The sequence below is a fragment of the Pocillopora damicornis genome, chromosome 1 (genome assembly GCF_964200805.1).
Source record: "Pocillopora damicornis chromosome 1, jaPocDami1.2, whole genome shotgun sequence".
Taxonomy (NCBI): Eukaryota; Metazoa; Cnidaria; class Anthozoa; order Scleractinia; family Pocilloporidae; genus Pocillopora; species Pocillopora damicornis.
The window spans coordinates 1566430-1579531 of NC_142670.1; the positions used below are offsets into that span (position 1 = coordinate 1566430).

The window sequence follows — 13102 nt, forward strand, 5'->3', positions numbered from 1 at the left end:
ATGTGAGAAACTACAAAAATTGCAAAACCGAGCAGCTAGGGTTATTCTACAAGCCAACTATGAGGTAAACTCAAGCCTGCTTCTTGAAACTTTGAAGTGGGATCAGCTATCATTAAGAAGAAGAAAGCAGAAAGCTATAATGATGTTTAAATCCCTCAACGGGTTAGCCCCAGTGTACTTGCGTGATTTATTCTGTGAGCAACACACAGACTATGACTTGCGTGACTCTTTCCGTAAGTTAAACTTACCCAAGTCGCGTACTGACTATTTGAAACGTAGCTTTGGCTATAGCGGTGCCTTACCGTGGAATTCTCTTCCTGAGAATATTAGGGTGATTAGAACAATTGAGCAGTTTAAGAAGGAAATCAACCGCGCACTTGAAACATTCGATTCCCACTCGGCAATCTTGTAAATCAGTTTTTATAGTTATTTTAACTTTTACAAATGATTGTAATTAAAATACTATTAGTATAACTGAAGATTCTTAACCGAGTTTAAATAAAGATCTACTACTACTATTACTACTACTACTCAAACAGTCCAATAAATCTGCATCTACTAAGCGCTTTATCCACATGACGAAAGAGTTTAGTCTGCGGCAGATCATTGTCAATTTCACCCGCATAACTGACCATTGATCTATATGTCTCGGGAGTGATACCGGTTGGTTCTAGTGATCACTCTGCGATTTTTGCTGTCCGTAAACTACACCGTTTAAAACCGCCTCCTTCGAGAGTAATTGATACCAGGAATTTCAAGCGTTTCAATCGTGATGCTTTCATTGAAGATCTAAACAAAGTTCCATGGTCATTAATAAATTCCTTCACAGATGTTGAAGACTCATGGGACTCGTTTAAACAGCTTTTTGGTGAAGTCGCTGATTCTCATGCCCTAAGAATCCGCGTACGAGTACTAGTCAGGGCACAAAAAGTACCATAGCTGACACGCGAGGTAAAACAACTAATGAATAAAAGAGATCACTTTCGATCACAGGCGACCCAAGCTCACGTCTCGAGAAAAGCGTTGTGTGATTCAGTTACGGGAGGAACTGTTAAAAATTTGAACACGTTATAAGGATAAGTATTTCGAAATAACGATATTTTACACATAAAATCAATAAAACTTACTCACATCCGGTGTGTCCATTGTAGTTTCTGGCGATTTCTGACGTTTTAAGCTTGTTTTGCCATCATTGTTATTCCTGTCGAAAGACGAAGTCAAGGCTGCACACTCCGATTTCGACCGTTGTCCACGCGAGGTGGTTTGCGCCCCGAAAATCCTCCCGATCGGCATTTTTTTCGGCCGTACTTTACAATCTAAGATCATTGCACCCTGTGAAATGTCTCCATACCAAACCTCCCCGCGCATTTCGTCGAAAACGAGCGTTTTCAACCTGCATTTCCAAGTTCGCTTCTCACTGGCTATGCTCTTGTCAATCAGACTGGACACGGCCGCGGAAGAGACTTGGGTTTGTGGTCAATTTTCTCTCTACCGCGAGTGGTACGGTCGATTAATGTACAATACTTACCCTATCCCCTAAGAGACACCTCGCCTTATTCTATTGTCCTGATCAACCAATCAGACAGCGAGGTGGAACTAAACAGGCAAACAACGGGCAAAATTTGAATATTCTGCGGGGTTTGCTGCGAGCGCTTAAACTTGGATTATTTTCGCTAAAATGCTATCGAAGGGGAAGAGATGTGGTCAAACTGACCGCGAAGCGAATCATGAAAGAATTAAGAGTGGCCAAGCTTCTTGTTTGCACGATTGGAAATTTTGGTGAGTCGAAATCCGAAAGCTTTCTTTGGTACACAAATTGAATTTCCGCATGTGAAGTTTATTTCAGTATCCGGAATTCAGTTTAAAATATATGTGGCAGGTTCCTTTCAAATTATGAATATGCTGAGGGGAGCCCTACCTTTGCTAAGGACGTGATCAGCCACAGTGTGGCTGACCAAGAGAATAGCGAATCCAATTGACTTCGTTATTGAAAATTACATTGGGCGCAATTATAACAGATCTCTGTGGTGAAAGAATCAAGCACGTGAAACGTGGACCACAATTGATCGCAAAGCTGCGTTAAAAGGTCCAAAGGGGGAATCAGAAAATCGTTTGGTTTCATTCTGGAAGAAATTTCAATTCCCCAAACTTGCATAGGGGAATGTGTCGCCCCAGGAAGTTGCATTTTTTTCTAAACTTGAAAAATGGACCTCAATTCTCAGCGTCTGACACTGGAATTGTCGACGAATTTGTCTCAATCTTTCAGGCAAGCTACACCATTAGATCCCATGGTTCTGTTTTTGATTTGGGGTCTGTTTTAAAAAATTCTGGCCGCACAACTACACCATCAGTTCCAGAACAAATCTCCTCAGTGTTTATTGCAATGGTTGGAAAACCTACCCATTTGCCTTGGATTTGCTCTGGAAAAGGGCGAAGCAGTTGCTACCCTATCCCGATAAACAACAGGCCAGCTTCAGCACCTTACAGATTGTTCCAGGAAGCCAGAAACGAGAGTGTTTTCTGACCTTTGTCTAGTAATCTGCAAGTCTGGGGCTGCTAGTCAATTTCTTAATTAAAGCAGGCTCTATGGTCGCAACAGAGGGCGTCAAAAACGAATTGCTAACAGGTCATTAGTGCCTCCCAAATGTAACAAACGGTTCCTGTCTAAACAGGGTTTGGTAAACCAAATCGCTCAGGAACAAGTGAGAAGAAAAAACACAGAAGAGAGGAAGAGATATTGGCTTAACAACATCACAGCGAAGCCCTGGTGGTCGATAAACTAATTCAACTGAGGCACATACACTTGATTGCAAAAACGTTGACAAGCAACAAGCGTTTATAATGAACGATGAGACTCAGCAGTTTTAGGGGTCAAATGTAGATGATAACCATAAGTTGGACGTAATGAATGATAAGAGCTATCCAAACTTTCCCGGAAGAAAACGTTTTATCATGAGAGAAGATTTTTCCATGAATAATGAGAGAAGTAAATCACTGATTATGTATCTGTGCGAACATTTCCCATAATGGTGTTGGGTCTTGTCGTTCGTGAATCAAGCTTATTAGGTGTCAACGTTTTTGCAATCGAGTGTATACAGTTTCTGAACTGACTAAACCATTCATCCGTCTTTTGACTACAGTCGAATCCGCACAACGGCGAAACTTCAAGGGAAATTGGAAAAGGTCTGAGTTATGGGTAGTTGGGAACAAAAGACGGCAAATAACGGAGAAATAGAGTGTACTCTTTTTTTAACGTAAATGCTTTAGACTGCAGTACACTATTTGTTTTGATTTGTTACTTATTCAAAGACGTGGCTCGACATGGTTCGAGCTATCGAGGTTAAAAATTTTTATAGAGAAAGAACTGAAGGGAACGCAAATTGCTTCGGGTTGGCGAGAGGTTCGAGCCATCGAGGGAGAAATTGCAGTAAATGTATGACGGAAATCCAAGGGAAATCGATTTTGGTTTGTCGGAGTAGCGCAAGACTCGAGTTAGCGGGGGTTCGAGTTATCGGGATTCGAACGTATTTCGTTCGACTCCGGACGAGTTGTTACCAGCTGTTCATTTGCATTTTAACTACTTCTTTTCAAATCTATCTATTGTCTTACATATGATGATTACCCCAATCTTGTTTATTCTAAACTGTTAACACTGCATGTATTTTTGGCGATAACAGCTACCTATACCCGAGCAGTGGAACATTGACAGCGGAAAAGATTCTTTCTACAATGATGTATCGCTTACACACTAAAAAGAATTCATCAGCAAATTACTCTCGTCATCTTAGCAGGAAGTTTAGCCTAACAAAACGTGGGATAACACATTGACGATTCAAACGATGCTTGCTATGAACTCAAATAAGACTCAATGCAGTAGAAGTTATGAGACTGCTACATAATACACTAACACTAAAGGAAGCTGAAGTGGCTTTAAACACTGACATATATCATTGAACGTGGCCTCATAAATGACTTCGTCTCACTGTTTTGCCCAATGAAGTGCTGTTCTTTAAACTGTCTGAAGTTTGATGGAAACGTTTTGTAAGCCAATACAATCAAATGTTGGTTACATGTACAAGCAATTGGGCCCAGTTACTCAAAGGGCGACTAGCGCTATCCAACGGATAAATTGCTATCCAGATGATAAGTTTTAAGAAAACGGACTATCCACTGCACTCTCCATTGAGCAGAAATTTATCTAGTGGATACCATTGTTTACCCTTTGAATAACCACGGAATGGTGAATAGCCAGCGAGCCAAGATCTTGGATGATTGGATTCATGTTGTCTTGATATTTAAAGGATGCTTTTGTTTCAGTAGTCTGCTATTACAGAATGAACAATGTTACTCATATGTTTTAGGTGTTAGTGCTAAGAGTGCATCATTTGACCGCGACCAAAGCAGTTGTAAAGTAACTTCGATCCCGTGCAGCTTACAGCTGTTTTATGAAACATTGGTGTTTCTAGAAGTTAAGAAACTTTCACAGTTTTCAATTTAATACTGTCAGCGACTGGTATTCTTCTAACTAAACGACGCGATCGATAATTTCAAGCTTTCATTATTTTAGGGAAAACTAATCGTTAGAAAGAACAATCTTTTATTGCTTTATGCAACAGTGGTATTTTTAGACGTTTAAAGTCACAACTTACAAGTTAATACGATCAAAATAAAATATCGTTTAAAGCTGGTAATGTACATCGCGACTAATCGATTTATCAAACGTTACTTCCGGAGGGTCTCACGAAGTCATAACAGATAGGTAGAACATAACTGTAACGAAGCCAAAACCAGTTTTAACTGCGAAATATAATTAAAAGCCAGAGCAAATCAGATGCTACAAAGGGAGAATAAACATATTTCTTTGCAATGTAATTGCAGCCTGCGAGGCCTGAACACGCACTCGTCATCAATAGTTCTCAGCCAAAAGGGAAGAAGCGGCTAGTAACCTTTGCAACTGACTTCTTAAATTTCATCGTGAATTTCAGCAAACAAGACAAATATTTCCTCCTTTGTGTGGACTGACTTTTTCCCTTTACAGTTTTGATCACGTTCCAGTTTATTTTGGGACACCAGCAGCTTCTAAGAAATATGGAAGCACATAAAAGACTGTTTTAAAAAGCTAGCACTGTAGTTATGGGTTGCTACTTATCATCAGTGTGGATTCCTAAAAATTGAAATCAGCCACCATGTTACAGCCCGGTTTTGAATCAAACTGCATCTAATGAAAGGATTTAGCCTTAAATAGAATGAATGAACTATCCACGATTAAGAGAACTCTATACATCTGTTAAAGTTTTAACAGTTTTGATCACGTTCCAGTTTATTTTGGGACATCAGCAGCTTCTAAGAAATATGGAACTAAATCCTATAACGCTGAAGAGGAAGTTCGACAAAGGAGACTCTGATTTCAAAACAGCCACCAATTAGTGTCGAAATTTCTGAAGCGCCATGCATATAAATGACAGAGGCTCACCAGGTAGTGGATCAGTCTCTAGCGTCTACTTGCTTTGTTTTTACAAGAACAGAGTTTAGCTCAGTGGATATTTTTGGTGAAAATGGTAAGTTTTCTTCACTGAAAATAAAATTGAAACTTTGAGGAGCATTAAAATGATAGGATTTCACATATGGTGCAAACACTTGGAATGTAAGTTTATTGAGTACTTTTTAACAGATGTCTAGAGTTCTCTTAATCGTGGATAGTTCATTCATTCTATTTAAGGCTAAATCCTTTAATTAGACGCAGTTTGATTCAAAACCGGGCTGTAACATGGTGGCTGATATCAATTTTTAGGAATCCACACTGATGTTAAGTAGCAACCCATAACCACAGTGCTAGCTTTTTTAAAACAGTCTTTGATGTGCTGCTTTTATAATTATTATTTAACGTTTTGCAGTTTCAGATTGCTTCTTTGGTCGGCGTTCTGCTCATTTCCTTCAATGCAGTCCAAGTAAACTGCAAGGTACCAGTTCTTTTTTTCCCTAGGTTCTCTGTGTGTTTTACACTGGTACTGATAAGAGGAGTCGGTAAAACAAATTAAAACTGAACACTTTCTTCTTCAATACCTTCTCCACAGAGTTTTGGTCAAGCAAAATAAACTTCATGCAAGATTGCAACTTTAAAAGCGCTTTGTATTGATGTAAGACGCACAAAGCAAAAGAATTCATGAGTTGGGTTTGCAAATTGAAGGTAAAAGGTTTTAACTGAAAGCTAAAAAGACTGAGGGTGTTGTTTTGGTGAAATTGCAGGCGGACCGTTACTCCCTTGACATTATTGAAAGGGGAACAGAGTTTAAGGAGATTTTAGAAGTGGATGTCGACAATCAAACCGAAGTATTCCGTGTTCCTCAGCACAACGATGTGGACGCAATGGACATGATGAATGATTTTAACTTGGTAAGTGTGTGATCAAATACTGAGAGTCCTCTACAAAAAGATGTTCTGCTATCATCTAAAACATCGACTCATCATGTGCAGTGAGGAGCTCGGTAATGTCATAAGTTAGTAAGCATAATTGTTGTTTCTGTTGTTGTTTTTTTGTTCAAACCTACATACATTGAGAGATCGAGCCAGATTTGCATACGCATTGGATCAATCAAATTCTATTTTTTTTAAAGTTCGGATATAACGCGCGCTGTCACTGGTTGAAAGAGCCTGCTCTGTGAGAGTCTGGAGCATAAAGCTGAGCTAAAGCTGTCACGCCATCTGCCTAATTGTACCATGTCCGACCTTTTCCGGGACTTCTCTCCAGCTTTTTTTCCATAATTGAAAGCGAAATTTCGGAACAAGCGAGCCGGCAAGTAGCAACAGAAGAACCAAACAAAGGTATGCAAGCATGCAAGGCGCCGTAATTTACGTTATTAAAACGTGAGCAGAGACGAAAATCCTCAAAGAGAAAACAAAATGGATAGTCCGAGTTTTAAAGGTTTTCACGCTCGGTTAGACTGCCAGCTTACGTACGGTAATACAAATTAAACACAGCCAACACTCGTATAGTATGTAAAGTTTTGTGTTCAAAAACAAAACAGGAATGATGAAAAATATAACCAAACTGGCCTAACTGTTAAAATTCATACTTATCATGACGGTGTCAGAGCGACTGCGATCATGCTGAGGTCCATCGCGGCTAGCTCATCATGGCGATTTCCGGTAATCGCAGTGACGCAAGCCTCGCAAACCACATCGGCCACCCTTCGAGTGAAAAAATTAGAGCTTTCTCTGATATCCTTTCCAATGCGTTGAGAGGAAGGCCACATCAGTCACTGCAGCCGAGTTTTACGGCGCTGTCATCCCGAGCCATCTTCATGTTCCGGTGAATTCGGCTGTCGTTCATTCATAATACCCTCGCCTTGAACAGTTTGTGAAAAAACTTGCGTGATTTTATGAGCCACAATTCGGCTGAATTTTACTGAACATTTGACTTTCACATACTGTATTAGAGACTGAAAACCTTCGGGCAGAAGTGTTGAATTCGACCTGCCGAACTACTCAAGTTTGTAAACTATCGTAGAATGTGAACTTTGATGATTTGGAATTTAATTGTTTTGGAACTTTGATGGTTTGACATTTTTGACAGCTTTAGTCCTGTACAGCCAATCAGATTATTTGAAATATTCTAACAGGTATTCTGATTGGCTTATCGTAGCGTGCTTTATGAGAGTATAGAGCATGCTGACGACACTGTTGTTCGCTTTGGAAATAAAGTTTCTTTTGAAAATTGAAAGTAATGCGTGGGGAATTTAACGGATTCTTTATAACAAAACAAATAGAGAAGCCCTGACTGTGCTCTGTTCTGTTGTAAAGCACTTATAGATATTCGAAGTGGCTAAAGCACTTGAGAAGTGGAGAGAATCACCCGACTACTTCTCGTATTTCTCCTGACACTTCTTTCATGCTCTAGCCGTTTCCTGCGTGCTTTATAACAGAACAGAACACAGTCAGGTAAGACTGTAATAGCCTTTGTAATTTTGGAGATTGGATTTTTATGACGTCACGTGCAAACCAAGGATTTGCTAGCGTTGCGTGTTATCCTAGAGAACGGAAATGTTAGCCCCAGCCGTTTCCTATGAGGAAATAAATTGGAGGACTTTTTCTGAAAGAAAATCAGATGGTTCTACGCTTTTTGTCTGCAGTAGGAACAAAACTGATGCTAACGCTAAATTCAGATGCTAACGAATGTACATGTATGATTGGAGAACTCTTGCAAATGCTAATAGAACTTATTTCAAGGCGATACATAGAAGAAGTGTAGAAGTGATCCTACATAATGCATGTAAGTTAAAACAAGAGTATATATCAAAGTTGGCAGATTTTTTTTAGCCGTTAAACAGATGAGAGATAATATTTCCAAGTCTTTCCATCAGGTCTTCTTTTAAGGATTTTTCAGAAAATCTCAAAGGCATAAGGTGTTCGCAACTGAGAATTCGCTGAACCGCCTTCATGGGCGTTACAATGTTCAATTCTGTATCGGAAGTTACAGAATTATGTAACAAATCAAAGTGGGGCCCCAGAACAAAGGGGTCTAGATTGATTCCGACTCTTAAAAAGTAGATCTCTCAATTATATCATGTCTCCCTCCTGCATGAGACATTTAGGGAAGGAGAGGAAGCATAATCCTAAACGATTCCCCTTTTTTTTCCTAGGGCTTAACTGTTCGCCGAATGCCATCAGCTAGAGTCTGCTATGTATCCCACCTGGACTTATCTATTCCCCGGCCAGAGCAGATGAAGTTCAGCATGGAACAGGTATTACTTATGAGAGACAGTGTGGCCGAGTTTTTGGGGCACTGATCATGTAATCTGATAGTCCCGAGTTCAAACCCTCCACCCTGACACTCTCTGGATTTATACTCGGTTGCCCTGGTGTTCAACTTCTTTGGTGCGCCATGTGTATAGCCAACTGGTTTGACTCCTGCCAGTTATCCAACATCCAATGTCTTTTTGGCTTCCTTGAGAGAGTTTTCAATATACCTACATACACATACTTTCTCTTTCATTCATTTGCCAAGTATTTAAGAATTAGGATACCTATAACAATGCTAATCTTCTTAAATTCAGCTTGAAAGGGATATTTCGAAATTAATTGAGTAAATATTCATTATCGGTGATATTCCGTAAGGTTGTTTTATTGCTACTTTCTGAAAGTTGACTTTGTCACAATAGTTGCCATTCTGCCTTCTTTCGATCAGTTTGTGAACAAGTAGTTATTAATCGGATGTGTTTGGATGGGTCAACGATTCTTAGGGGAACTGAGACAGAATAATTCAACTGACCGGAAACCTCGTGACAAAAAAAAACCCAAATAATAGGCAAACTCAAGGATTTAGTCGATATCTGTCGATCCGAATTAAGGCTAGGATTTGCATTGTAATACTGACAAAGTCTTTTTAAAGGCAAGTCTCAGTTCGTAACATCTTGAAAAGGCATCACGAGGGGAATACGATATTTGCAAAGTTTAGAAGTGAAAGTTATAAATTAAGTAGAGTTCCAAATTCAAAAGTTGTGGGGAAACTCTCCTTATCGAAGCTTTTTTCGTCTTCTTAGTCCTGGTTGGAGTATTGTGACCTAGTCTTTTGTAGACAGCTTTAAGTTTGGCGGCGTTGTTTTCGTTGTCACCTTTTAAAGAATTCTGATGGTTTCATGGGAATTATCTTTTTTTTTCTTCTTTAGAGAAGTTGAAAAAAACTCTTTTTTTCATGGTTGAAAGGGATAATTGTTAATGCACAAATGGGCCTTGGCGTGTTGTTATTTCTTACGTATTCCTTGTTATTATTCTAGATGTCTTTACGAGGGCAATTTTTCCCCACAAATGTGACGGTTAAGAAGACTGGTTGGAAAGTGGTGGGCTATGCAAGTCGACTGGATTTACCCCAGACGATTATCGAATTTTGTGGTGGATTTCCTATCTTCAGAGTTGAAAAGACTCCGTTGAATTTCGATAATGTGAAATCGATGGTCAGGCGAGGTGAGAGAAATTAACGTTCATGCAGGTATAAAGAGTAATTTGAAGAAGATTACTCGCGTCAATAAAGTTTTTTCCATATGTGAATCCCGTTGGAGCCTTACTTTTCTCAGACTTCTTTTTACTGTAGCTTTACTAAAGCGATTGCTCCCTCGAACATCATTATATTTAGCTCTAAAGAGTTTGTTTTTCCCTAATACCTTCTTGCCCTGTTAAAGGAACTACATTTGATTTGTTTCCTTAAAATCTCTCTCGAGGAAAAGGACGATTGCTGCCCTATAATTTCCTCTCTGAAGGCGAATAAAGTTTTGATATGACCGGCCCAAACAATTTTACGGTTTGGATATATCAACAACTCTTTTTCCCTTAAATTCGTTTAAGAGAGTGTCCACGGCCACTATTAATTCATGGAGTCTGGGGAGGGTAAGGGAATATGACGTGAAGTCATATATTTCTTTTAGGTCATGAACGTTGGAGACGGAGTCAAGTGTTTTCAAACTTCTCGTCATGCTCCCCGGAAGGTACGAAGAAGTGGTTGGAATGTGTGGAAAAAGAAAACAGGAATCAGATTAACTATACCAATGGTGTTCATGTTCAATTTGATGTGACCTGCACTTACAGGACCCACGATTGTTTTTACGTGTATACCTGCAAACCAAAAGGTGGAGGTGACTACGAATGCTCACAAGAAGCACATTTCCTTCAGTACACTGGTATCTGTTGTGTTCCTATTTGTTAAAAGTTTTTAATTATCGCTCATTTGTGACTTACCACCAATCACTTTTGGCATAAATGTAAGCTCCTGATTATTCGTTTACTTTTTCCTAAAAGTCTAGTAGAACTTTTCTCAGAAGATATTTTTTTTATTCACTGTATACAAGACAGGTAGATGCAAGATATGATTTTTACAAGATGCATTCCTAGAATGATTTGTCAGTGAAATGTTTGCTCATGTCACTACTTTCTAGCCATAGCAATAATTTTATTTTTTACATTTGAAAATGCGTAAAATTTAGCATATTCTAGCGTTAAACTGGAAAGTGATATGTAAGCAGGAAAAAAATACAAACTGTGATGAACTGAAATAAACAGAAATTAAGCAAATTTTTCTCATTTTCTTTGTTTTGAACATGTTAGATAATTTTTTGCTTCAATTTTTATTAAAAGACTTCTCGTTTTGGGTTGAGGTGCTTTAACTCAGTGTAGGTAAATGAAGAGGTTAATTGGATCATTCGACTACAAATATGGATTCATGTAACAATGTAATTGCTTTAACAATAAATTTCTTTCATAATGAATGAAGAGTGAAGTATCTGTGTAGACTTTAATTGTACAGTGGCATTTCAAAAGGAGCGAGTAAGTGGGAACACCAACCGTGATGACATGGAATGAATCAAACAAGCTTGATTGTAAACAGTTTTACTCCGCTGTACTTCAGCTGTATTATCTTGACACTTCCGGTTCAAATTCCCCCCCCCCCCCCCCCCGAACGGACGACGGTCGAATGCCCGTGAGTTGCCCGGGGAATGTTAAAATTGTCGAATTGATCGTCGCGTAAAATGGATTTCAATGATAACACTAAAGAGCCATTTTGCTTTAAATCAACATGGGCTTGATGAATCATAAAAAACCTGACATCGAATCTGTATTTTTGATAGTTTCCATGGACGAAGAAAGATAATATGAACGAAGTTTACTTTTTAATATCTACATCACCTTTCTTCCTCCAATTTTTTACGTTTCATTCACAAGGTTTTCAAAATCGAACGTTTACAACATAGCTCTTATCCTGAAAGTTCAGAACAAAATCCTTTTGAAATACTCATGGGGAACTTGGGACGGGAACCCCGTTAGCAGTTCCAATTCCGATGGATTCCCCCCCTCCCCGATGAGTTTCTCTTCGACCGTCTTTGGCACTTTGGAGTTTTTTCAGACCTCCAGTTATGAGTAAAAGAATATGCGGGTTATGGAGCTTCTGAATTGTTTTATATCTAATACTACTTCAGCGAAAGGCAATAACGTAATAAATTGTCTATCGCTAAAGGATCATAACAAACTACGTTAGTAATCGAAGCTTAACCCTGCCTAAGTAAATATATCATGTAATATCAAAACAAAACTTGCGTGAGAGTAATATCTACATTAATGAATGGTACTGGTAGAGGGGGGTTCAGTTAAAGCGTCACTAAAAGGAGGTAACTTAAACACGTCCCATCTTCATTACCATTTTATTTCAGCTTTGAATGGTATTATACCTTTTTTGTTACAAGTGTTATTTGACCACTTATCACTTCTCTTATCAGTTGATGGAGGTTACTCTTCATGGAGTACATGAAGTATTTGTAGCAGGTCTTGTGGAATAGGATATCAGTCGCGCTCTCGAACATGTACCAATTCCGCAATACCAATAGTGTAAATATGCACTAGTAAAGTTAATCTCCATCGGCGTACCCAAAGGTAGACTTGACCCTCGATGAGCGCATCGAGCCAAAGGTTCGCAAGTTCAAAAATAATTCCAGTTATCCGTGTTGCAGTAACTCATTTAAACCACCTTTCTCTATATGCAAGTCAAGTTGCCTGGTAAAAAGTCAACGCACAAAAATATTTCTCGATCTTACTACTGGTGTTTAATGCAATCGAAATTGACGGTTTTCTGTAGAGAGCCTCGAGGTGGTTAAAGACTTTGTTTGTGGTGCACAGCTGTTTTCAAACGAGTTGAAAACGTAAATTAGCCACCGTAAAGGGTAAAAAAGCTGACGTTTCGGGCGTTAGCCCTTCGTCAGAGCGTCCCAATCGCTCTGACGAAGGGCTAACGCTCGAAACGTCGGCTTTTTTACCCTTTACGGTGGCTAATTTACGGTTTCAACTCAGTTGTTAACACTAAATTACCTGCTATACTCTCCCACCGACGCAGCACCACAGTTTCTTGGAAACTTGCCCCTTCATTCATCTGTTTTCAAACGAGGCGCTCATTTTTTAGAACCAACATGTTTACCTAACACGAGGATCCTTCTTTACAAAAGCGCCCAACTCGTGCAACTATGTTGATGATACAAGATAGAATGATCAAAGCAATGATTTCTAATTTTTGCGAGAGCATCTATTTGGGTTATTTTCGTTTTCAATCAAACGCGTGGCAAGATGA

The 13102-nt window shown here is 39.2% G+C and overlaps 1 protein-coding gene across 1 annotated transcript; it reads left to right on the plus strand.

The window, feature by feature from the left end:
• Positions 1-5465: 5465 nt before the first annotated feature.
• LOC149051237 (uncharacterized) lies at positions 5466-11061 on the plus strand. Its single transcript, XM_089190804.1, has 6 exons — positions 5466-5558; positions 5895-5960; positions 6247-6393; positions 8640-8741; positions 9774-9960; positions 10419-11061. Exons 1-6 carry the CDS (start codon positions 5556-5558, stop codon positions 10694-10696), a joined length of 783 nt encoding a protein of 260 aa, XP_089046930.1. The 5' UTR covers positions 5466-5555; the 3' UTR covers positions 10697-11061.
• The last annotated feature ends 2041 nt before the right edge of the window (positions 11062-13102 follow it).

Excerpts from the sequence above, each read along its gene's own strand:
- LOC149051237 (XM_089190804.1), top strand. Across the intron at positions 6,394-8,639 it reads TGATGAATGATTTTAACTTG|GGCTTAACTGTTCGCCGAAT; the intron begins GTAAGTGTGTGA and ends TTTTTTTCCTAG. Across the intron at positions 9,961-10,418 it reads GAAATCGATGGTCAGGCGAG|GTCATGAACGTTGGAGACGG; the intron begins GTGAGAGAAATT and ends TATTTCTTTTAG.